The sequence below is a fragment of the Tasmannia lanceolata genome, unplaced genomic scaffold (genome assembly GCF_043159265.1).
Source record: "Tasmannia lanceolata isolate RefF3 unplaced genomic scaffold, GAP_Taslan_0.1 ptg000037l, whole genome shotgun sequence".
NCBI lineage: Eukaryota > Viridiplantae > Streptophyta > Magnoliopsida > Canellales > Winteraceae > Tasmannia > Tasmannia lanceolata.
This window is the reverse complement of record NW_027518714.1, coordinates 5,098,818-5,125,562: the sequence shown is the minus strand read 5'-3', so window position 1 is coordinate 5,125,562 and position 26,745 is coordinate 5,098,818. Positions and strand designations below refer to the sequence as shown.

The window sequence follows — 26,745 nt, the reverse complement described above, 5'->3', positions numbered from 1 at the left end:
TAAAGAACTTGAAATAACACTTTTCACAAAAAAAAAGAAGGTAATATATATATTTTTTTGATGGGTAAGCTGGGTTTAGGCAGACTCCGACCAGATATATTGATAAAAAGGAGATTACAAAGATTGAGCAAGAGCAAACGCAAGCCACAAGCGACCGGGAAACAAAAACAAGCCAAGAGCAAAGCAGCACGAACAAAACACAAATCAAGAACAACAGCAAAAAACCAACAACACGAGAACAACAAAAGAAAACAGCAAAAAAAAGAAAACCCCAAAAAAGCAACAGCAAGCAACAACTAAGGGAAACAAAATTCAAAGCCCAACAGCAAACAGATGGGGACAAGAACCCAAAATCACCCAAGAGAAGAGAGCCAGACCCCACTTAGGACTTGTAAGATCCGGGGATGAGCCCTTTGAAGGGGGTTCTTTGGCCCGGCAGAGAAGGGGGGGATGGGAAAGCTTTTCCTTTCTTCTTTGATATGGTAATATGCTAACAAAGGCTTTGATAGGCTGACATGATGTTGAAGTTGGTAAGGCCACTCTTGACCCTTGGCATGGGCGTGGGTCCCCGCCCCCAACAACTTAGAACGGGCTACCTATATAGAAGAGATTTTGACTACAAGGATGATACCGTCTTAATCAACCTTTCGTGGAGCCAACAAATTTAAGATACATTTCCAACAACATAAGATACATTTCCAGTTCATTTGGTTTAAGAGATTTTTATGTTCTTCCTTTTTCTTTGGGTAAGGCAAACTAGCAAAGGTTTAGTTTAGCATTGGACAGGGTTGCTTCACGCAAGGTTTACCCGAATTGACCCGAATCAACAGGGTATATTATAAACGGGCGATGATACATACATTCGAACTCCCTGTAGGATAATTCACCCCTCTTTAACGTGAAATTGACGTAAAAAAGCGTTAACGTCTGCCACATGCCCTCCTTCTTTGACCTTTTTTTTGACGCCAATTCATGGTACAGGGGTGCGAATTATCCTACACGGGGTGCTGATTTATCATCTCCTTTATAAAAACATGGTAGTCAATCCCAAGAACAGCTCATCCAAGGATACCTTTCAACGGTCGAGAAAAGCTAAACAAAAAAAAGTTTATGTTAAAATCACGCCAAACTGAGTTTCAAATTATTTAGGGAAAACAAAATTAGAAATTGTTTTCAACGGAAGGATGTGATTTGCAATAGGCATGGGTCCATGCGAGTCCACCAGATTAATGGCTCCGATTATATATATTATTAGTCCCTATGTGGGATCCACTATTCAAAATTATTTAGATTCGCGTCAATAACGAAAAGTTATGGATGGTGGTGACTGGTGAGCCACCAGCTGGATGTGTTAGAAAAGGGCAGAGCCCCCCTATTCTTCCCTTTCTTCTGTCCTACTCCAACCGTGCCAAGCACGTGATTAGGGTGTAAGTACTATTTACAAACCCCGTCGCTTTCTCTCTACCAACAACAAAACGAACCCCGCCCTCGCCAATTAAAATGAAAAAACATACCAAGAAAAGATCACCCCCCTACAGTACGCATTCGCTCCGCTCTTTACGTGATTTGACGTCAAAAATCGTTAATGAGGGGAGCGAATGCGTACCGCAGGGGGAGTGAAAATATCATCGCCCAAAGAAAATTAAAAAAATACATATTAGAAAGTTCCTCTCTCTCTCTCTCTCTCTCTCTCTCTCTCTATAAATAACTTCTGGGTTGGCCACACTCGGCTCTTTCATTTCGCTTATCAAATGCTCGGATCTGTTGGTGAGTTATTCTTTTGCTTTTTAATTTTCTTTTTTTGTCCTTTTCTGATCGATCTTTGGCGTTGTTATTCTTGAGAATCTTGGAGTGGATTTTAATGAGGTTGTTTATCTGGATTTGATTGTTAGTGTTTTATTCGAAATTTAGGTCTTGAAGTTTTGATTTAATCTTTCTAGGGAATGAAAGGAGTAATATGGATATGAAATTTGTTATAAGCATTGTTTTGGATCTTTCTAGGGCATGGGAAAAGAAATGTGGATATGAAATTTGTTACAAGCATTGCTAATTTTGTGCCACGGGAGTGGTAAAGCGTATCATTCATGCTGCTGCTGAGAGATCTTCAAATTTAATTTCAACACTATTCTTGTTTCACTATTTTTTCTTGTTGGATTTGGATATTGAATGGTAGACTGATGTGAGAAAGCACACTCAAATGCCGATGGTATATTAGGAGAAGCTTTTTTTTTTTTGGTTTGGTAATTATGATGGTTTTAATTTTCAAATTCATTGATATCCACACAATGTTGGTTTGGATTTTAAGATTAATATTTTCCTTTGGATCACAAGAACTATCTCTAGTTTCGTAGTCATTGTTGAGCTACTTGTTGGAGTGTGGAGATCAATGATCATACTCATGTTTGAGTTGGAGTGTGTGGGATCTGAATAATCACATTGGATGGTTACCTTAAGGAAGATGACATATATTCATTTGTCCTAAGCCATTAGTGTTTCTTGTCCAGAAAACTGAACTTCGAAATTTCTTGCCGGCAGAATCTATATGCTCTCTTTGGAGGGCTGTAATGCCCAGTGATAAAATTGGTAACAGGTTATGGTAGGGCCGGAAGGGCTGATCTGGGCCTGAAGGGCTGATCTGGCAAGTCACACCTGAAAGGCTAGGGGAGTCCTGCGCTGCACAATGGCACAAACAAGAAGAGAAAGGGTCAGAGGACCAACCCGGAGTGGTGCTCCGGACGGGCGCTTCGACACTCAAGTCAGTATGAGCAGGAGTGCAGAGCAATGTCAGAGCAAAAAGCTTAGGGTTTTGATTTTCAGATCCCTCACCTTAGCACAAGTGAAGGCTATTTATAGTGATTCTGGGCCACCTGTCTAGGACAGCTGGTAGTTCTGAGCCACCTGTCCAGGACAGGTGGTGGCCTCTGTATGGACCAGGTCTCATACCTAAGAAGGGTAGGTGGAAGTCCCTGATTGGTCCAGGTGTCACACCTAGCAGGGACAGGTGTTGGCTTTGCAACGGTCCTTGTGAGGGCCACGTGCCAGCAGCCAATTGGTTGCTGAGTTCGGACCTTATCAGTGCTGAGTCCGGACCCCATCAGTTACCTTAAGGAAGATGACATATATTCATTTGTCCTAAGCCATTAGTGTTTCTTGTCCAGAAAACTGAACTTCGAAATTTCTTGCGGGCAGAATCTATATGCGCTCTTTGGAGGGCTGTAATGCCCAGTGATAAAAGCCATAGGTGCTGCTGGAGTTGCTTGGTTGTTATGGGAACAAGAGATTGGTTAATGGTAGTGGGCCCGTGAGGAGTTTTATTTATTTCTTTATTACTTTTGATGTCCTTTGCTTGTTATTGTGGCTGGTGATGGCCATTTGGCTATGGTAGATTATCGTGGAGACGGTGGATATCTGTAAGAGTTCGACATGGTGTGCTGCTTTGTTAGGAATTTTAATTGGTGGATCACAGAAACAAAACATGAAGGCATGCTTTAACTTTATTGCTTAACATCTTTTGGTGGATTTCCTTATTAAAACTGTATGTTCATTCTGTTTAATAGATGCTAAACTGAATGACCCCCTTAACATCTTTTGGTAGGATCCATGTCACCTAACTGCATTTATCATTCCTTTAAGTTTGCATTTTTCAATGCCGTTATAAATGCGTTTGGGTGACGTGGGTCCAATAGGGTGTCCTTACGGCCGGGTTTTTGCAAGGGTGCCCTTCGGTTTAGCATTCCTTATATATGTGTCTCGATCATTACATTCATATCAATCAAATGTTTGACCTCTTTTTGGCACGGAATTAAGTGATGACATTGTTCTCTATTTTGCAGAACATATGATCTTTCGGTCTCAGAAACAATAATACAAGCAATTTGTGGACATATCATTACTTGCCGTCTACTTTTTTTTATTTTTATAGATTCAATATTTTATTTATGAGGTGAGAGGTGCGACGAAATGGTTTTGTATTTCAAAGCTTCGAGGAGATGGAGGCACCAGGAGATACAGGGCCATCGGAACCAGGGGTGGCAACTTCTAGTTTGTGGCCATCAGGTTTTATGGAAAAACTAAAATCTGTTTCTCTTGTTTCTCAAGAAGAAGCTCTGACTATTAGAGAGGCTTCCCACAATGCCGAGCACGAAGAACTGTCATCTTGGTCAGCATCACAAATTCTTTGGTCCACTAGAAGTTTTTCTGGAGCAATTCCCAATGGTTTCTACTCTGTCATTCCGGTAAGTAGTAACTTTTATTTCTTGGTCAGAATGTGTCTAATAATTGGCTTTTCAGTTGATGACAAATTTTTAGTATAATCTTAGACCATCATTTCTTGAAGCTGGATTTTCTGAGAAACTAGAAGTGATGCAGTTGATTGTTTTTCAAAATTCGTTATTCCAATATGCTAGAAGTGATGGAGTTGATTGTTCTTTCAGAATTCATTATTTCAGTATTTGATTAATAAAAGTACCACTGTTAGTTGTATGTAAGTTTATCTTTTTTTATGATACAGAGAGCGTATGCTTAAGTTATGTTGCATAACTTTGCTATACTTTTTTTTCGATATCAACTGTTTACAGTGAACATCTTTTCTCCTGTTTCACTTCTAGCCTTTACGAACACATTCTTATTATAGATTAAACTCAAATTTCTATTCTGGTGTAACTGTGAAGCTTTTACTTATAGAAGGATAAAGCAGACTGGATACGGAAGCAATTGCAAGATAATTAGTGTCGGAGGCAGTTTCAATGCCCTATAACATATAAGGCATGTTTGTATCATACATAAAATAGACTTGGAATTAAAAGGATGTGTTTGTGTTTAATAAGCATATATATATAGAGGAATAAGATTGTGCGGTCGACCGCACCAAGCTTAGGTGCGGTCGAGGGCCCCAAAATCATGTGGGTCCACTTTGTTAGGATGATCCAAAGCAGTCATTTGAAAGGCCCTTACATAGATGGGGCATGTACAAAAAATCAGCTCCATAGGATCATCCTAACCGATTCATTTGTGGAGGTCAAAATGGACAGACACCGTTTGCCACAAATCTGCCCATTTTTGCCGTCCACTTTTGGAGGGGTTAGGATGATCCAGTGGACCTGATTTTTTGTACACACCCTATCTATGATGGGGCCTTGCAAATGAATAGTTTTGATCAACACAAAAAATGTGGGACCCATGTGTTTAGGCCCTCCACCGCACCTAAGCTTAGGTGTGCTCGACCGCACACTCCTTTTCCTCATATATATATATATATATATATATATATATATTAATGGTGTCGTCATGAGTCTCATGACCTCAATTCAGTCCCAAAGACTATTGTGCCCCATAGGAATAACAAGTGTGAAGAGGGGTTGGAGGATTGTAATTGTGTCGTCACAGCCTCATCAGCGGCGCATTCCACTCATGTTTGTTGTCCGATAATACTAAAGAAGCTTGCTATTTTGAATCTTTGTTTGTCACGGTCTGTAGGCTTTTTTACAGGTTTTGTCAACAAAGAGGGAGAGGTGGGGGGAGTGTGTGTGGTAGAAGTTGCTAAGTCTCAAGACAGGTCTTAAGCAGAAGAGCGAAAAATCAAAGCAGGATTTATTTCTGTTTAGTTTTGGGATGTTTCCAAGGGGAAAACCCCCATTGTTGTTTTGGGGACTGAAGTATGTTTTTTATTTCTGGCTGTTACAAGTTCTGAGATTTAACTATGTCCATGTTTGAGATTGGGTACGGTTTTGGAGTTGATACTTGATGCGACTCTTGTTGACAACTAATTTATGCATAGAAGAAGTAGAGATAAACATTGGATCAATTTTCCCTCTAAAAGTGTTATGATCAATTTCTGCGAGTTTAACATTTCGGTCTTCAATTGCCGTTCATTATATTCATCAGTAAAAGAAAAATATCTCTGATCTTTAATCTAGAGGTTCTCTAACTAAAATAATTTACAAGGAAGAAACATAACTGAAATTAAATATTTTTTCTGATCATGAATCTTCTATAGATGCTTCTTTCAAGAATCATTGAAATGGGCTGTTAGATTTATCAAAAACATCAAATCTTGGACATTTTACAAGAATTCTTTTGAAAGGAGACTTTTAGAGTTGTAGTTGATTTTGATTGTTGAACTTGTACAAGAGTCCTCCCAGAAGAGGAAATCCTAGTGATGCAGATAATAGGCTAATAAGTGGCATATTTGCCCATTAGGATTTATATTTCCATGTTATTTAGTTTAGGAATTTATTTTCATGTTATTTAGATTCTTGGATATTTATTTCCATGTTTTTAGTTGTTAGGACTTTTATTTTTCATGGAATTTTATTTCTATCCCATTGCCTATATATAGGCCTCATTGTATTAGGAATTTCAAATTTGATGTGGGACCTGGAAGGGAAATAGAAGAAAGAGGAGAAAGAAGAAGAAGAAGAGAAGATTAGAAGTAGAAGAGAAGAATTCAGGGAGAAGTAGAAGAAGAATAGGAGAAGAGGAGAAGAGAGGGAAGAATAGAAGAAGAGAAGTAAAAGAAGAAAGGGAAGAATAGAAATCTGGGGGAAAAGCTCTCAATTAATCTTTATTCATTAAAAGTTAAAATTCCTAATACAATGAGGCTTATATATAGGCAATGGGATGGAAATAAAATTCCATCGAAAATAAAAGTCCTGGCAACTAAAACATGGAAATAAATATCTTAGAATCTAAATAACATGAAAATAAATTCCTAAACTAAATAACATGGAAATATAAATCCTAATGGGCAAATATGCCACTTATTGGCCTATTATCTGCATCACTTCGAGGTTTAGTCAAGAGGGATTTGCGCGAACTTTGGCTGATTTGAGGGAGTCATGCTTTAGTTCTGTGAAACTTTTTGGGGAACACTATATTACCCCATTAGTCACATGCGACTTTTTTTGTTGAGATTTTTAAAATACCCCATTAGTCGAGAGTTCTCTAAATGCACATATAGACTTCCAATAAACTTCATATTTTATCGTATAACTGAAAAATGGTCGCTTAGGGAGACTTTATAGTTCGCCTAATATAGGTGGAATTTTAAAATCTCATATCCCATGAAAAATGACAAAAATACCTATAACTCATGAAAAATGTCCAAGCACCCCTCTCACACAGAAAAGAGCAAAAATACCATTGCTGGAATGAGTGGAGCGTTTGCATCCTTCTTAGTCTTCTATGGTTGATCAGCCATGTTAGAGAATCAAAAGGAAGACCAAGGAAAGGGGTCCATCAAGGGATTCATTCCTATCCAAGAACCGCTTCAACGAAAACATATGGCAACATCATTCTTTGGCAGTCGAGGGGAACAACCTAAGAATTGGTAATTATTGAATAACCTTTCCAATCACGAAGAGTAGTTTGCCAGCCTTTCCCTGTTATTGAATTTTGAATGCCATTATTTAATTCTGTTAAAGTATAAAAGATAAATAATGCCTTTCTCCAACAGCTTAAGGTTTTGGAGAAGTTGGTAAAGTTAACATGGTATCAGAGCCAAAGGTCTCGAGTTCAAATCTCCCAGATAGCAAAAATCCACATGCGATGGTCGGCCCAAAGTGGGACCACATGTGCGACGTGGTTGCCAAGTGGGCCACATGTGCGGGGGAGTGTTGAAGTATAAAAGATTAATAACGCCTTTCTCCAAAAGCTTAAGCATTTGGAGAAGTCGGTAAGTTAACAAATTTCCTAGTAGTTCGACTAGAGAAGTTGGATTGTTGGATACTCAATCAATCTGTGTTGTTTGACTGAACCGTGTCAAGAGCCCTTCTATTTGATATTGGGGTTCAACTCCTCATTAATCTTTCTCGTCAGGCAACAAGAAATTTTGTCGAAGCATTATCCATACTCACGAATAGTGAGCTGCGGAAACAAAAAACAAAATACAGCCTTTCAGGAAGCTAGATACGAATATGTGCCATAGGAAATAAATCAAGGTTTGGTATCCATCTATGTCAGAAACTTCATTACATTCAAGAGTGAACTTGGTGAGAAATATCAGTAGTGTGCTAGCACAATTTATGGAGCTCCATTGTCCGAATGTCGATTCGCAATAAGAGACCTATGAGAGCGCAAGTAGAGCAGCGCTAGGAAAGAGACGCGAGGTAGATGTATCAGTAGCGAGGTGAGAACCTTTATCTAAAGAATTTCCCGAGGAAAGCCAATGACGGGCAAGTTGAGTTGTCAGGTGAAAGTTCCCACGACGTGCAAGGAGATGCAAGTTGAGCGACGTCAGGAGCGAGACACATAGCAGGGCTGTTTTAAGAGCGGGGAATTGGAGTTGTGCTTTCGGGCATATTGGATTTAACAAAATCCCGACTTCTCAGTCTCGGACCATTGGCTTGGTAAGACACCAAAACTGAAATGTCCTACTCGCCTATAAAATCTCATGATGCTTTCATGCTCGAGTTAGTTAATTACATGATCACAAAACCCATTGGTTTCATGTTAGAATCAGGCAAGTACATGATCCTTGCTGTATTATCCATATGGTTATGTATTTATTCTCATGCATGACATTGGACAATTGATTGTTATGTTTTCGTATTTTCCTTGGATTGTTGATGGTATGCAACTTTAGTAAAATGCAGGCTATGATTGTTTTTTTCTCAAAGCCTATTCCTGTAAGTAATTTAGCTTGAATTTTATAGAAGGCATGCATTTATAGAAACGTAGCTGATGTTTTATAAAATTCATTGCATGCAGGAAAAAAATCTCAAGAAGCTTTTTGATAATATTCCTTCTCCGGATGAGCTTTATTCTTTGGGTATGGAGGGTCTTAAAGCCGAGATCATTCTTGTAGATGTAGAGAAGGATAAGAAGCTTTACAGTCTGAGGCAGTTGAGTGTAGCCCTGGTGAAAGGATTAAACTCAAATCCAGCTTCGGTAATAAAAAAGATAGCTGCATTGGTGAGTGTTCTCTGAAACAGCTTTATTGTTGATATTTATGCTTCTATGAAATTGAGGCTTAATTGCTTTAACAAGTACAAAGTTGCAATTGCTTTAAAGCTCTTGTTATTTTTTTTACGAATCTTAATGTGTACTCTTAGTAATTCTAGTCTTATACTTCAAACTTTCATCTTAATACCTAATTTTAGCAATTCTGACTCCTATAAAGTTTCACAATTCAGTACAGAAAACACACAGATTTCCACTCTCTCTCTCTCTCCCTGTGTGTGTATGCCCACACACGGGTTTATACATATTATACTGTGATAATGACTACGTAGAAAGGCAATTTTTGGGTTCTACAGGGGGGCATGTTTATGAAATCAACACATCTGAACTTGTAGAACATCATGAGGCGTCCCCCATCCCGAACAGACATGCCATGTCTAAGATAAAGGACTACAAAAATCAATGGTTTAACTGTTCATGGAAGAATCCTAAATGAGGCTTCGTGGATCAAGAGTATATCATAGTCTGATCAAGGTGTTCTCTATCGCATTTGGCTGAGCCTATGTTTCCGTACGGATCAATGGATCTTATCCTGTTAGCGAGTCAGAAGTGGAGTCCAATAAGTTTCGTTTAGGAATGAGTGAAAGTGACTTTCTTTTTAGCATTTTCCTTATATCTATAGTTATGTATAAGAATTGCTTGGAATTTTTATCGTGGACTGCATTACCAGGCTAATTATTTTAGTGATTTAGCCACTAGGTGTGTTGTGTGTATCTCAGCTGGTCAAATAACAAAGTAGGAAATTAAATGGTACTGTGTAGTTGCATTGTCAGTCATTTAGTAGAAGCTGTGTTTGTGATAAATTTGTTTCGATGATTGATGTGATATTTTGGAAATATAGGTGTCTGATTTCTATAGGCGCCCAAATTCTGAACTCAGTCCAGCAAAAGCTGCACTTGAAGAAATCACTCTTGTATCAGAGAATCAAGGTGTCCAGCTCTTAGGACGAATAAGGAATGGGACATGCCGCCCTCGAGCAATCCTATTTAAAGTTCTTGCGGATGCCGTCGGCCTTGAGAGTAAGCTTATGGTGGTAAATTCTCTTCCTTTTATCCATAGGATTCAATCGCTCGAACTTCCCTTTTGTTTTCCAATATTTGTGGCATGAAAATTTTAACCAGACCAATTTCTATAGTTGAAAGAAATGTATAGAGCTCTGTATCCTATTTCTGGTGATCTTCACAACTAATCTTTGAAATTTCATAATCCTTTGACAATTTATTTTTCAGGGCATACCAAGTGATGGATCTACTGAATGTGAAGATTCGTATAAGCATATGTCCGTGGTAGTTGTGTTGAACTCTGTGGAACTACTGGTCGATCTTATGCGATTTCCAGGCCAATTAATTCCCTCCTCGACCAAGGCATTCTTCATGTCCCATATTTCTGCCACAGGCGAGAGTGACTCTGCAGAGAACGACTCATGTGATTCTCCCCTTGAACCAAACAGTCCTCTATGTGGTCTTTCTGACAAATTGGATGTAGAAGGGTAAACACTGCCAACTTATGCATTTTGTGCTTTTAACATTTTGTGCTTTTAAGAGGCATCATATTGCTACGGATTAGGTAATGGCTTTGTGGGAAATTCTTCAATGGTTCTTGCTTATGCAGTTACTACTTACTTCTGCTAGCATTACACACCTCCCTGAAGTGCTACATGATTATCTTACATGACTATCTTTAGTCCTCCAAACTTAATCCTAGGAATGCCTTCTAGTGTTCAATCTGTTTTCATGTTCTTTTGCGGCTGCTGATAAATAAGCTTAGTTATGCACCCCAAAATGGGCTCCTGTTCGGTTGTATCATTGCTTACCAATTCTATTTGTTTTCAAAGTATTTCTAGATTGCCATATTTTTTAGCACTGAGATTTTTGAAGTTAACAACTATGATGGAGATGAGCAAAGTTCTATCACATATAATTAGATGATGGTGTTCTTGTTCTCTTAGCTCACTCAAATAGTGTGGTGAACGATCATTTATTTATCTGATGCAGCTACATATAAAAATTGACCATAAAATTTGGTAGTGCTCTGGCACATAAGATTACCTGAAATGGAATTTTCACATTGTTCACAGACCCGACAAATATCATGGAATTTTGCACTTGCTGAGAATAAATTTTTGTTGTGTTAGCATTCTTGTAAGGTGTTTTGACAGGTGATTTGGAGGATTTTCTGAATGATGATAGATGCAATTAGATTGGGAAGGAGAGTAAAAATAAAACAGAACAAAATCAGAATAGAATGGAATGGTGACTTCATCATGATGTGGTACTGGCATAGCATGTGGGCCCCGCAAGAGTTCATACATTCCAGAAATTTTGAAGACTTATAATTTTGTTTATGGTTAATTTTGAAATTTTCATAAAATTTAATAGCAGTTTTGATGGCCTTCTAACTCGAAAATGCAAGAATTGTGTCTATTCCAGATTGGAAACTTCACATCCAATCCAACAATAAAATTGCATCCAAAATATTGTAGACAACGTTAATTTTACATTGTCAGAAGCGTTTTTTTTTTTTTTTAATTCTTCTTGTGCTCCAATGCTTCTATAATTTTGATACTGCAGACCAGAGCAAAATGAGGACCTTCAATTTAATTTTACATTGTCAGGAGTATTTTTTTTTTCAAATAAATGCTTCTTGTGCTCCAATGCCTCTATAATTCTGATATTGCAGACCGGAGCAAGATGAGGACCTTCGATCCTTATACCAGCGGAAAGGAGAAGCACCATCAAATATATCGAGTTCATCGTTGCGAAACTTAATGTTGCGACCAGCATCTGGTGCTCAGGGGAAATTGAGGTGGCAATACTTGTTTTTCTTAGCAAGTGCTATTTCAATGTTGCAATGATCACCTAATTTCACTATCTCTATTCTCCCGTTTGTTTCTTTAGAGCCTGTCTATGAAAATGATTGGTCTTTCTTAGTGTATATGACTTTGTCCAGTTCTTATCTTTTGAAAATGGACTACTTCTGATGCTGTCCTTACTCTTCTGTTGTTGCTGGTTGGAACAGTTTATCACATAGCGAACCCAATATTGCTAACTTGTTTGTGCAACGCAGTCGGCGGAAAGATGTCGCACAACAACAGACGGCTAGTTCAAGGTTTGACTCCTTTTCTATCTGCAAATCTTTATTATCTTGGGGTTACAAAAATGGGAGTTGGACATCAGATGGGTTATGCTAGGGGCAGGCATTCACATAGATGCTCAATTATTTGCACTTTACGGACTGATGTGTTATATGGATCTTCATGACTTTGCCTACTGCCGAGCGAATTTAACACCTTTGCACCTGGCTTCTTCCCTGTTGCTCCTATTGCTTCTGCTTAAGTTTAATTTCAAACCAGCTTTAGTCATTATTTGGCTAGAGATTGATATGAATTATTAGAGAAATCACATTTAGGACTTTTGGAGATATGTGTATATATATTATATTTCCACTCCCTGGTTTCTGTATTGGCACCCTCTAATTTACATTGGTTTGGTTGGCTTTTTACAGCCTTTGAACATTGTAACAGGCTCTAACAGTCAATTAGGAGAGTGTAAAATAAAGGGAGTGCCATGATAAAAACAAGGAGTGTTTTTTTTTTTTGGAAATTCTAACAGCTAATTAGATAAGTGTAAAAAAAAGAGTAGATCAATTATTGAAGTGAGTGAGCGTAGTTATCATTTCTTTACACACGCACATACATACATGCATATGGGTGTGTATGTACTTTTTCTATTGAAAGTTTTTTTCAAGATGTTAGGAGGAGTTTCCGCATCTGCTTTCCGGTACATGAAACTCATTCTCGAATATGATGACAGTGCCCAGTATCCACTATGTTGTTAGCTATTGTTAATACTTAATATAGAATATAATGTTCTAGTATCATGGAGCCTCCTTTAATTTAGGCTATTGATATTGGCACTACGATGTTTTGATAATGGGGCAAACTCACCTTGTCTTTTATTTTTAATTGGCTGCTGAGAGCTTTTTGGGAATTTTAATAGCCTTGAAGCTGGTTAAATAATAAAAAAACAAGGTGAGTTGACCTCATTATAAAAAATGGTAGTGCGAATATCAGGAGCCTTGATTTATTGGAACTTTCGAGATGTTGTTATTATTATAACGAACAAAATGTTAGATGGACTTTTTCATGTATTAGATGTGTGTGTTCGATTAATTGCCTTGAATCCTTACATAATTCTATTCTTAACAATTTTGTGAATTAAGAATACTTTCTTTACACAGTCCAGAGCAGCCTTTATCAAGAGCACGTGGAAGGTCCATGCTTAGCGGTGATAGACAGTCATTTAGAGAACATGCAGATGGCGTAGCTGCATCAAGGTTCTTATTTGAGGATATTATTATTTTTCAAATATTTTAAATGCACCTAACTCTATTGAAATGTTTATTATTGTGTACTTTCACCGCTCCTATCAAATCTATATCATTTAGAAAAAAACAGTGCTTCATTAATTGTCATTATTACCTCATGATTACAAGATGGATGCTTTTCTAATGTAGGACATGTGTTGCTTGTCTTTCATGTAAGAATTTTTTTTTTCGATTTTATACTCTACTTTGGGCTTTTGATCTAAACGGGGATGCAACGCTTCAATGTTTTCTTGCTTCATATTTGCACACAATAGTTGTCAATTGTTCTACTTTTGCGTAAAGATTTCAACTTTTTCTTGTTCCTCTTTTGGGAAATGATATTTCAAATCCATCTTGTTAGCCAAGGCCATCCACCCACTTAAATCTTTTTTGATTTTGTAGAATTCCCAAAGTGTCATTATAGGTTATGCTTTTGCATGGAATGCAAGGATTATGGACAAACTGACAAGGAGGGTGTGAACAACAAATTTGGAAGGGGAAGAATGTTGAAACAAGTGAGGGGCGTCGGACAAGGGCCTTGGTGAGGTGTCTTGCACGTGTAATAGATGAGGATCCGTGGAGTTGGCGACATCGTGGATGAGGGTAAGCTCAATCGAAAGGACCAAACAATGCTGGGTCAAATATCGGTGCGACAAGCATTGTGAGAAGGGCAAAGGATGTTAAGGCTGAGATGGAAGATGCCATAATGTATAGAGACGAGAAGGGCACTAGATAGATTGGTGGGATTGAATGACGAGAATGAGGGTGCGGGATGACAGCGATTGGTTCGGCATCATGACAAGCATTGTGAGACAGGCAACGGACAATAAGTCTTAGATGGAAGATCCCATATGTCTAGAGAAGAGGGTTCTAGATAGATTGGTGGAATTGAATGATGAGGATGAGGGTGCGGGATGGCAACGATTGCTTCTTGGTCAACTAGTAAAACTAGAAATGTTTCCACCCCATATTCGCAAACAATGGGTCACGCTGGCATGAAGTCCTAATGGGCAATGCGGGTACTAGTTGATACAGAGAGTTCGTGTGGTGTTGGATCCTATCAATAGGGATACATATTGGCTGATATGTATCGTTATTGATCGATATGTTTTGGTGGATTTAAGAAGTTTCCCTGAGAATAGCCATAGTTCAGCAGCTAATGCTTGATCAATATTTTTATTAACACACTTCTGGCAGCTCCTCTTTAGCAGATCAAACTCAATGAGTTTGAGTTCTCAATAGGGAAAAAATGATCCAATCCAAGGGCAAGCATGAAATATTAGGGTGTTGGTGGTTTTTGGAGTTCCATTAATCATGTGAAAACATTTCACACGCTAAAATTCTGTCCATACTTTTATTGGAGTCCATATCCTCGTGCTTGAGTCTCCATTTGTAGGAATCCATCTTCTTTTCTGAAACTTAAAGTACACATAGATTTTGCGGACTTCATCATTTTGGTCAGCAAAAATTCGCTCAACATTCAATTGCTAACACTTAGCAAAGTTGAGTGTTTGGGGTAATTTTTCCATTAATAAAGTGTTGTCTTTTTCAAGGAAAAAGTGTTTTAGGTATTTTGGGCATTAAAAAGTGTTTTGAGGTAATTTTTTCTAAAAAAAAAAACGTTATGAAAAACTAGATTACAATCAAGTTTAGGATTTACAATGGGTTAGGGTTTTCTTATGTTATTTATGGATCCACTAAGAGAATGTAGAGTTAGAGATTTGATGCTCTTTTAACATTGTTGTGCAATTGAAATTCTTGTTGGGCTTGAAACCCGATGAAGTTTTCATAAATCGATAGTTCTCTTGTTGAATGCCTAAAAGGATTTGGTTTTCATTTCTTTACACAGTGCTTTGACTACATCACATGGATATAAAAATGGAGTAAACTACTTTATCATTAAACTAAGGTGCTTAGAAAGCTCAAGCTCATGTGTCTGAAGCGCCAGACATGATCTCCAATAGAATATTAGAGACCCATCGATAATGTAAATATACTTATTTTTTAAACTGCGCTATATAATAGGGGTAAAATGTATTATTATTATTATTGTTGTTGTTATTGTTATTATACATTTGTATGTGATAAAAATGCATATTGAATATAGTGATTGCATATTATTATGTTCTGAATATGTTACTTCAAACAATGTATTGTTTCTTTTATGTACTCCAAACCTCTGGTATTGGGATACACAATACTCTTCTAAGCCTCTCCTATAAAGGTTTGGTTAATTTATTCTTTGTGCATATGTTGATCCAAATATAGTCAAGTGATGTTGTACTTGTTTATTGTGTTTGTTTTTTGGGTAGTTCTTTGGGAACGTAGGCCATATCACAGAGTCATTTGAGGGTCCTAGGCCCAATCCTAAGTGGCGACTCTAGACATTCCCCGTCAGACTTCAGTTCGTGTGGGGAGAGAAATAGTGTAATTACCATTCAAAAAAAGACAGAGAAATAGTGTAATTCAATTCCCGATCTTCGGATTAGGAAATGGATTACACTAAGAATGGCAAAGAAGCAAAGACTCTCTAAAACCACTAAAAGAGAGCAAAACCCATGTAGTGGGGCTGGTCCCACACCTAGTGACATGTTTCTGCGCATTTTTCATAATTTAGTACATTATAATGTTTGATAATTCGATACATATTATCAAGGTTTTAAATTTCGGTTTCGGACATAGCCGAAACCAAAATTTCGGCCGAAATTCGGTGAAAAAAAAGAAGCAAATTTCAAAATTGTGCCGAAATTTCGGAATTTCCCAAAATTTGGCCGAAATTTGGGACTCTGGCCGAAATTTCTGTTTCATGTGGTTTCAGTCTCAACTGAAATCAGAAATTTCGGTATTTCGGCCGAAATTTAAAACCATGCATATTATATAAACACACACACACACACACACACGTACGTAATGCACACATAACATTTCACATGCATTTCATATAAATATAATTGTATAATCCATACTGGTATGGTGTATCACTTATACTCTACGGAGTGGCGGTTTTTCTTTTTTCCTTTCATTACAAAATTCTATAGTTTCGGTTGAGCTGTTTTTGGGAATGTAATGTTGCAATATTGGTTTCATTCAAAAAAATGCTGAGATATTGATTTTCAATCAATTAATGCTATTTTTTGGTTTTCCTAATTGTTATGACCCTTTGCTTCTAGAGGTATATTAATTGGTAATGTTTCTTTTACTTTCTTGTTTATGATGAAGCTGCCAATCACTTATCAATTAGGCTTCCATAGTGTTCAGTAATGCTTACACTATTCATATTCAATTTTTTTACAGAGCTGTGCGAGCGATGAATGACGCAATCAAGCAAACACGCATTTTGAAGGTAAAAGGTTATGCTAGATCTGGATCTTATTCCACAAATGACAAGAACAATTATGTTGATTTACCAAAAAATGTATGCTCTCACTCTAGTCACTAAAGTTGCACTTTTAAATGTCAATTTGTATTTTTTTTCACGAGCTTTTATATGGTGTAAGCCCTTATAGTCCCTTACTTTTCAAAAAGTACGTTGAGGACCACACTATAGGATGATCCAAATCGTCCATGTGATGGGCCACAACATAAAGTCATAAATAGGTTCTCCCCAAAAGATCATTTCTATAGGATGATCCCAACCCTCCGATCTATAGAGAACTGCGTATTATGGAAACCTCTATAGATTGGAAGGCTAATATCATCCTATGGAAATGATTTTTTGGGTTCTATCACATGGACGGTTTGGATCACATACTATGATGTGGTTCGTACAGTACTTTTTGAAATATACAGGACTTATAACACCATATAAAATCTCCTTTTTGACATCTCAATATAACTTGTGTAAAGTTAATTGTTTTCATAATATTTTCTTAAATATCGTAATTTTTGATAAAATGACAAAATCCTGAAAATTTCTTGAGATTATAAAAATCCTCGAGGTGTCTTCATATTTTACTTTTTATCGTAAAATATCAAGAAATTATCACAATAAAATCATGATATTATTTGTTATCTCCTTTTTGACATCTCAATATGACTTGTGTAAAGTTAATTGTTTCATAATATTTTCTTAAATATCGCAATTTTTGATAAAATGACAAAATCCTGAAAATTTCTTGAGATTATAAAAATCGTCGAGGTGTCTTCATATTTTATTTTTTATCGTAAAATATCAAGAAATTATCACAATAAAATCATGATATTATTTGTTATCCTAATTTTGTTCTTAAATTTTAAATTTTTACATTTTTAAATATTTTATTTTCCAATTTATTCCTGAGATAAACCCTTCCTACAAATATTTGTTACTGTGATTGTTTTACCACTTAGAATTTGTCGATATATTCTTCACATTATTGTTATTTTTATTGCATCTAAAATACTAGCTCTTTTTGGTGTTCTTCTTATTATGTAATGTGCCTTATTTATTCTTGGTTGTGTTATCGGTAATCAACTAATACATATGCTAAATGATCGTTTGATGAGAATTGGCAATGCCTTTTGATTAATCCTTTTTAATTGAGGTCTCATTAAGACAACTCTTACTTTTTATGTAATTGACTAATAAGAGTGAAGCTAAAGGCTGTCCTCCTGTGCTATGAAGTAAAACGAGGTAAAAGTCCAATTTTCGCATATCAGAAGAGGAGGGTAGATGGCTGGCAGGCTTGGGTGCTTTGTGGACCAATTCTCGATGTCTTGACTATTGAGCTTCCACAGTGTGAGGGAAGCCCGGAAGATGGTATGGGATCCGATTGTTGAAATAGTAGAAAGTAGGCTTCATACGTGGAAGGAGAATCTAGGTTCGTTGGGAGGTAGAATAACCATAATAAAAGCAGTACTCGCAAATAACCCTATCTATCATCTGTCAGTTTTTTGAATTCTTGATTAGTGTGATTAAATGCATTTACAGAATCAAAGGAGGTTTCTTTGGGGAAATTCTGATGAGAAGAAAAATTTCCATATTGTGAATTGGGAAGAGGTGTACAAGCCCCTCAAAGCTGGTGTCCTAGGCATCAAAAGACTTAAAGAGCTAACAAAGCACTTCTAGGGAAATGGTTATGGGGGTTTGGAGAAGAGAAAAGGCAGCTTTAGACCAAATTTATTGACAACAAATATGTTGCAACTCCCGCCAACTGGATTTCTGATGATAAGTATAGATTTAGTGGTTTGACTTTGCGGAGGGAAATTCTAAGGCAAAAACACATGTTCAATGAGGCGATCGAATTCAGAGTCTGAAAGGGGGCCAAGGTTAAGTTCTTGCATGATAAATGGTGTGACGAGGCACCATTAGTGGAGTTGTTTCCAGCCAGATTTGTTTACGGTGGCCTTGGACAAGGATGTTTTCTTCCATAACTGTTTGATCGGATAGATGGGAGGATATCTTGGAAAATTAATTTGAGGCCCAACTTTTTTCATAGGTAGATCGGCGAGGTGGCTCAGCTTATGGAGATTCTGAAGTCCTACTATATTAAGAAGACTGTCAAAGACAAGGATTTGGATCCGGAGGTCATATGGGACCTTTAACGTCAAATTATTCTACAACTACATTGCGCCTAGTCGTCCTGCCTTGCATATAGCCAGAGTGTGGAGTATACTTGCTCCGACCGGGGGCTTTGCGTTCAGCTAGGCAGCCCTCCTTGGGAAAATCCTTGCGGTGGATCACCTGCATAATTGTCAAATGCTTATTATTGACCATTGCACTTTATGTGTGGAAGTTGGGGAGTCCGTGGACCATATTTTTATCCATTACAGGGTAGCTAGAGAAGCGTGGAGCCAAATTTTGCTAAGGTTTGGGACGCCTTGGTCTTCCCTCAACAGTTGGCTGAACTGGAAATAAATATCTTTTATCTTTTTGATATTAGGTAGGACGGGAACATAGATCAAAGTTGAACTAAAAAAATGGGATGGGTCATTCAGTTTATGCTCGTCCCGCTCCACTCATGTTCATACTGGGGTTAGTCACTTGTAGAAACTTTATGCCCATCTATTATATTTTGATTCCCCCATGATGCATTCAAAGTTGAAATGTGAAAGATTAGATATATAATTTTTGTATACTAAATATGTTAGTCAAAATAACTAATTCTATGTGGATCCTGAATTCTAAAGACGAGGAAGCTCTTTGTACTTGTTAACTTACCAACTTCTCCAAAAGCTTAAGCTGTTGGAGAAAGGCGTTATTTATCTTTTATACACACCCCCCCGCACGTGTGGCCCGCTTGGCAAACACGTGGCACATGTGGTCCCACTTTGGGCCTACCATTGCATGTGGATTTTCGCTATCCGGGAGGTTTGAACTCGAGACCTTTGGCTCTGATACCATGTTAACTTACCAACTTCTCCAAAAGCTTAAGCGGTTGGAGAAAGGCGTTATTTATCTTTTATACTTTAACAGTACTAAATTACTAATTCCATCATTAGGATTAAAGCTCTGAAGTCTGGGTGCGGTAAACTCAAAATAAGAACGGCAAATTGAGCTTGACCCATTTTTCTTTGTACCTATACAAGATAGTGTAGTATACTGCAAGTGGATCCTTTTTATTTGATTGTCCTTGGTTATGATTCATGACTCCTATAGAGGTCATGTAGAGATGAGTTAATCAACAATGGAAGGTATTAATTTTTCAATGTCCGTGTCGTCCGAATCTTATTAACAAACAATAAAGTGCAATATGGACCAATTTTTTTTTCCTTTGGGCCTATTTGCTTTTATTGTGCGTCTTGCTCTAATGAATAATTGTAAGTCAATGTAGTGATTGGGAGGAAGATTCATATATTCCATTCACTTGACTTCAGAATTTATAGAATTAATATAAAGATTACTAAACCTGAAGTAAAGGAAAATCTGTGTAAAATGAACCATGCCTTACATGTATAATTGTTCGTTCTATTTCAGTGATATGAGTGCTTCAGTTGCGGTGAAAAACATCTTTGATCCCTTGCCTTAAACATCCATGATTATCTGCATTGACAATTGTCCTGTGTATCACACTCTTATGATTCTAGTTTTATCAATCATATGAACGAATAATGACCTTAATCATAATCTTATCTTACATGAGAGCCCGTTTCCATCCATCCCATCCGACTGCTTCTACACCAGAATTACCTCAACCCATTCCACCTCCTCAGTCTGACAGATCCACCTCACATATTGATCTTCCCTCTGCTTCCGTTGAGTCCCCTATTGCTTCTCGGACTCGTTCACGGTCTACTACTCACCCTATTCCCCATTTTGTTTCCTTTGATTGTGTTTCTCTCTCTTGTATGAGTTTCCTTTCATCCTTTTCATCTCACACTCTCCCTAAGTTTGTTGTAGAGGCAATATCTCATCCAAGTTGGCGCTCTGCTATGGAGGCTGAGATGGAGCTAGCCTATAACCGTACATGGGAGTTAGTACCATTTCCTAGGGATGCCCAAGCTGTTGGTTGTCGTTGGGTGTTTACTATGAAATATTTTCTAGATTGTACTGTGGATAGATTGAAAGCCCGTTTGGTGGCTAAGAGATATGCTCAGACCTTTAGTGTGGACTATACAGAGACCTTTTCCCAAGTGGCAAAGATACCGTCTGTTCATGTATTCATTTCTTTGGCCGTTAACCGTGGTTGGCCTCTCTATCAGTTGGATGTGAAAAACGCCTTCCTCCATGGTGACCTATGGAGCAACCTCCTGGGTTTGTTGCTCCGGGGGAGATTGGTTCTGTATGTCGTCTTCGGAAGGCATTATATGGGCTGCAATCTAGAAGGGCCGCATGATATCTGAATCATCTTTGAAATCATGTGTCGTCGGACCGACGATCTAAAACACCTGGATCAAAGAATCTAGTCGTCCATCCATATCGAAGTCATCTGCCTATCTCTAATTCTCCTCTGTCATTGGTACACTCGGAATCGTAAGCCTGGATCCCCATCAATGTAGTCCTTGGAAGTTTAAAAGAATTATAATGAAGACTGTTGAGGGAAATACCATGCAAATGATGATATATTGTGCAGATTTTGTTTCAGTATTATGCAGAAAGGAAGTATCTGCTCTTCATATGTGATGTTCTGCAGTTTCATCTTTTTTTGTATCCTTTTGCTGATCTATCCGGCTATCCAGAGTTCATTATCTTTCATCATTAGAGGATCTTATGCCTTCGTATTGGAATATGCTTTGCATCTGAACATCTTGTTGCAAATTCCTTTTTAAATTGAACCAGGGTCCTATTATTGCCCTATAACAGTTCTCTATGGTGCTTGCCACCATGACTACGGTGTTTTGAATTACTTTGCACTTGGTATGGCTTGTTTGGCACTTTTGGTTAGGGATGCAACTCTGGTCGGGTTCAACCCGAAAAAAGGTCAGGCCGGGTCGGGTTCGGGTTGACTTTTCCCAACACGGGTCGGGTTCGGGTTGAGGGTTTGGTTACCCGACCCGATTGAAACCCGACAATTTTTATAATTTTTATTTTTATTTTTATAGCTTAACACGACCCGAGTGAAACTCGACAATTTTTATTATTTTTATTTTTATTTTTATAGCTTAACACGACCCGAGTGAAACCCGACTATTTTTATAATTTTTTTATTTTTTTTAAGCTTAAAAACTCGGGTCGGGTGGGATTGAAGTCGGGTTCGGGTTGGAAAAATTGGTTTCTCGGGTCAGGTCGAACCTCGTCGGGTTGGAAATCGGGTTGGGTCGGGTTCGGGTTGGAAAAATGGGTTCCTCGGGTCGGGTCGGGTCGGCCTCCACCAGACCCAACCCGACCCGAGTTGCACCCCTACTTTCGGTCTTCCTGATCAGAGGACATCAATTTGTTTACATGCTATCCTACCAAAATGTAAAACTTATGAAGGGGTTTCTGTATATTTTTCCTTGTATTAAGAAAGTTACATTTGATATCCATCCAAAGAAAGTTTATCAATGCCTTATTATAAGCTTAACAATATCAGATTCCATCTCGAATGCGAAATCCAATATTTTATGAATGTGGAAATTGTTTTTACATGAAAATGTCTCTGAATTGTTGTTAAGATGTTTCTTTTACATGAAAAAAAAGTGACCCGGATCAATGAGATGAAAGTTGAGCTTATACTGTTTTACCACTTCAGTTTGTTGTTACATTTGCTTGTTTCCTCATGCTAGTTATGTTGCCAAGACCATCTTTTGATAAAATATCTAGAGCTGCAGCTTTTCCTTCTTTTTTGAGGGGTTCAACATTGTATATGCTTTTGCTAATATTTACCCTGTACACTGCATAATCTGTAATAATTTTCTACACCCCTCTAGGTACCAAATTTCCATTTGGATGTTGAGAACGAATTATCTGGTGAAAGATCCAGGCTACATGATCTTTCCAGGAAGGAAATAAGTTCGAATCAGAAGGCGATATCATTACCTTCATCTCCTCATGAATTTAGGGTTCCTGCTTCGGAAAAAACTCGGCAGTCGGACTATATAGGAAGTGCTGATATGGTCTCGACATGGAACGAAGTGTTGCAGTCATCATTGTTCCTAAATAAGCCTTTGTTACCTTTTCAAGAATGGAATATTGATTTCTCAGAGTTAACTGTCGGCACTCGTGTTGGGATTGGTAGGCATTATTCCTGCATTTGGAATTTGTGTCCATAATTTCTATATTTGGAGGCAATAAACTGTTTTTAGTTATTTGTTTTGGTTTGACTCATCATCGTGGCAGTTGTATACATTGTCAGACTGCCTTCAACATCCATAACATTGTTTCATTTCTCTTAGATTGTTTATATAGAGTTATATCTATGGTTTTATCATAAAATATTATTTGCGTCACAGGCCTTTAGTTTGATTACTAGGTCTGTGTTGCACTCAAGGTTTTAAATATCTGATATTGTATCAAAACACGGTAGTACAAATATCAGTGTTTCTACTCTTGATGACTAAAGTAGGGCCCTGTCGTTCAGTTTTGTCCGTTCATTAGTGTGTACGTTATTGAAATAGAGTTTTAAGTTGATGTAATATTTGTTATAAGTTAAAACTAAGGTTCTATCTGCTACTGTATGAACAGTCAAATTCAGTTTACCAGAGATTCTGAATTTTCTGAAATAAATATTACCTTTGCTAACTAATAATATATTGTAGTAGGTTTACTTAGTTTAACATCTAATATGTTTAATTCCTTTCTAGGTTTCTTTGGAGAAGTTTTCCGTGGAATGTGGAATAGAACAGATGTTGCCATTAAAATTTTTCTGGAGCAAGATTTGACAGCAGAAAATATGGAAGATTTCTGCAACGAAATATCCATTCTATGGTATTATCTTCTCACCGATATGTGGAAAGTCTTGTTCGGTGCTTTACCCATCCTTTTTGGCTCTGACTTGGTATTTGACTATTTTCCTTTCTTTTCTTCCCAGCTGTCTTCGACATCCAAATGGTACAAATCTATACCTAAAGATTTATTGCTTGATTGGTCGTTTACAAAAAAAAAACCTGATCTTATGAGTTGGATAATATCAGATTTTATTTTGGTAGAAATGTTTACATTAGTATTATTGCCAATTCAATCATCCATTTCTACTTTATTCTATGTGGCTTGTATTGGATTCTGAAAGATTTAAAAAAAAAACATCAAATGATGCAGCCTTTGCTTGGAAAGGATAACCTCTTTCTTTTCATGAAGCAATTGAGTGCTTTTTTGCAGTCATATTATTCCTAGGTGCTTGCACGATGCCTCCTCACCTGTCAATGGTTACTGAATACATGGAGATGGGATCCTTGTATAATCTGATCCATACAAGTGGCCAGAAAAAGAAGCTTAGCTGGCGAAGGAGGCTAAAGATGCTCCGTGATATTTGCAGGTCGATTCAATCTGCACCTCTCTGATTAGAGTTCTTTTTTCCTTTCATCTAATCAATAAATTGTCACTCTGGTACTTTTCTTGTTTTGATTCTTTCAGAGTTTGTGTTAGCCTAATGGGAGTACCTACATGTCCAACCATTATGAAATCCTTTTTTTTGTACTTAGCTGTGCATCTTCATATTTTTCAGTTGCGCTTCTATTTGGAACTGTTGAATCCATCTCAACATTGAAGATCATACAAAGATTACCTATGTAAATGGCTATTTGAAGTCAAATGTCGCAGTAGGGGGTGCCAGGATATATTGTTACTCCGTAAGGCAGAGTTCTCATCAAAGTTGGGCAAAGCCCAAGCCTTGCTGAATTCCCATAGGCACTTTTACACATTGTCCTTTTAAATAGTTACTCTCAGGCTTAACTTGGAAATGATTTTCTGAAACCAAATTTGACTCTCCTGACTCTGGAAGCCTATTATCTTTTTATCAAATAAGAAATGAGCAGTATCATTTCGTTAACAGCATTCTTTTAAACTCCATTTTCTTGTTTTCTTTCTATTATTTTCCCATTTTTTTTCATGTTTACCATGTTTTCCTCTTTTTCTCATTTTTTTTGTTGTCTATTGTTTCTATATTCTGTAACTCTTTAGTAGTTGCAGAAAACCCATGCCAACCAAGAATCTGAAATAGCAGTATTGACCTGGTCCAAAATTGATATTTATAGATTGTATATCATCTGTTGACAGATATACCTGGGATTTGTCATACAGTTTGCTTCCACCCCATATTTCTGGTTGTTATTTTTAAAGATTTTTAATATGACCCGAGAACGGCTCTAGTGTGCTGGGTTGCCTGGTAGGCCTTTTATGTCTGCCTATCTGCCATTTTCTTTTATCTACTGCTTGAAATATCAGTGTAGAAACAAGCAACCAACTAAACAAATGACGGCCAGAAACACTTTTCCCATATATCACTAGCACAACACAATACAAGGTAGTTGATCTAGGTTGAAGAATGACAACTATCGAACATTGATACTGGGTCATGTTGGTGCCCATCAGCTTATACTCTTTTCATGCTGGTACAGCCGATACACTACCAATATGCCTGTGATTTTCTTAGGCACATTGTATATAGGGGCTAACTCGTATCGACCTCTGAATATTCTATATTGTATCAAGACCCCTGAATCTGCAATTCGTATATGGATATGGCTGTGGTGGAAAGCGTATGTGCCACATAGATCTATCTCTGTTTAGTAGAAAACTCCGAGCATGACTCATGTAGATTACCTATGATGCTCCTGCCTTGGTGAGTTTTTTATATATCCTTGTTGGGACAGACTTACTTCTCCCTAAAGTTTTTAGGGAGGTTACTACTGTTTTTCTTCATTTTTTTCCCTTCGTGCAGAGTGGCTTGTTTTGATATTGGACCAGTTCACTGTTTCACTTCAAATCCTTTGAGAATGGTTTCTTGATGGCTAGAGTGGGTCAGCTAGAGTGGGTCTTTGCTAGACCTGTTATTTTGTAGGCCTTTATATGCATCCAAATTATACAGGCATGTTGTTGTAGTATATGTACTTTTCTCCTGCACCTTATTAGTGTTTTCACTCCAGCTGGAGACATTCTCCAGTCTTATGCCCATGTAGTGGTGTTGAGTCATCTGCGGCTGTTGCACATTTTCTTCTGTACCTTGTCAGTATTGTCACTTTTAGCACTATTTGGTTGCTGTCATAGATTTGATTCATATCCAACACTATTTGGTAGCTGTCATAGATTTTATCCATATCATGTTATGCTAACAAAAAAAGCTACTCTAGTAGGGATTTTAGTGATCTGACTCTGCTCTTGTTGGCCAATAAGGGGTTTAATGTGCATACACCGGAAGAAAATAGTCCATCGCGATCTGAAAAGTGCAAATTGCCTTGTGGATAAGCATTGGGTGGTTAAGATATGCGACTTTGGGCTCTCACGAGTAATGACAGATGTTCCCATGAGAGATTCCTCATCTGCAGGCACTCCCGAATGGATGGCACCTGAACTCATGCGCAATGAGCCACTCTCTGAAAAATGCGACGTCTTCAGCTTCGGGGTGATAATGTGGGAGCTTTGCACACTAAGTAGACCATGGGATGGTGTCCCACCTATGCAAGTGAGTGATCTATGGAGTCTTTGTCAAATGCTTTTAAAAGAGAGGAATGCAAACGACTTTAAGAAACCCATTTTTCTGCTGTTTACTGATCAGGTAGTTTATAATGTTGCTAACGAGGGAATGCGATTGGAGATTCCCGAAGGTCCACTGGGCAAGCTAATTTCAGGTATTTAAGTTTGGCGGAACTTGAATATCTTCAATCTTTTCTCCTGTAAAGATTTGACGAGGTCACGCTCCACTTCTTTCGTTTGCAGATTGTTGGGCTGAACCCAATGACCGACCATCATGCGAGGAGATTCTCTCTCGCTTACACGACTGCGAGTACACTCTATGCTGATTCGAATTGTATGTACACAGAAAGCATCTTTAGGCGTTGAACTTTTGATCTGCTTCCATTGTAAAATTAGCGCATGTTTTTGTTTTGTTATAAACACAGATCATTAATCATCTTTGATTTTCTACAGCA

The 26,745-nt window shown here is 37.7% G+C and overlaps 1 protein-coding gene across 4 annotated transcripts; it reads left to right on the top strand.

The window, feature by feature from the left end:
• Positions 1–1,617: 1,617 nt before the first annotated feature.
• Positions 1,618–26,745, top strand: LOC143862586 (putative serine/threonine-protein kinase SIS8). Of its 4 annotated transcripts, none has more exons than XM_077373649.1 (16): positions 1,618–1,767; positions 3,834–4,235; positions 8,707–8,910; positions 9,800–9,988; positions 10,188–10,447; positions 11,638–11,763; positions 11,977–12,066; positions 13,198–13,293; positions 16,618–16,738; positions 22,591–22,894; positions 23,464–23,587; positions 23,691–23,710; positions 23,978–24,134; positions 25,991–26,279; positions 26,373–26,445; positions 26,534–26,745. In XM_077373649.1, the coding sequence occupies exons 2-16, from the start codon at positions 3,990–3,992 to the stop codon at positions 26,614–26,616; spliced, it is 2,382 nt and encodes a 793-aa protein (XP_077229764.1). In that variant the 5' UTR covers positions 1,618–1,767; positions 3,834–3,989; the 3' UTR covers positions 26,617–26,745. The 4 variants fall into 4 exon arrangements, with proteins under 4 accessions (XP_077229764.1, XP_077229765.1, XP_077229762.1 ...); XM_077373650.1 differs by having other exon boundaries at positions 1,619–1,767; positions 9,800–9,991; positions 16,618–16,666; XM_077373647.1 differs by having other exon boundaries at positions 1,619–1,767; positions 9,800–9,991.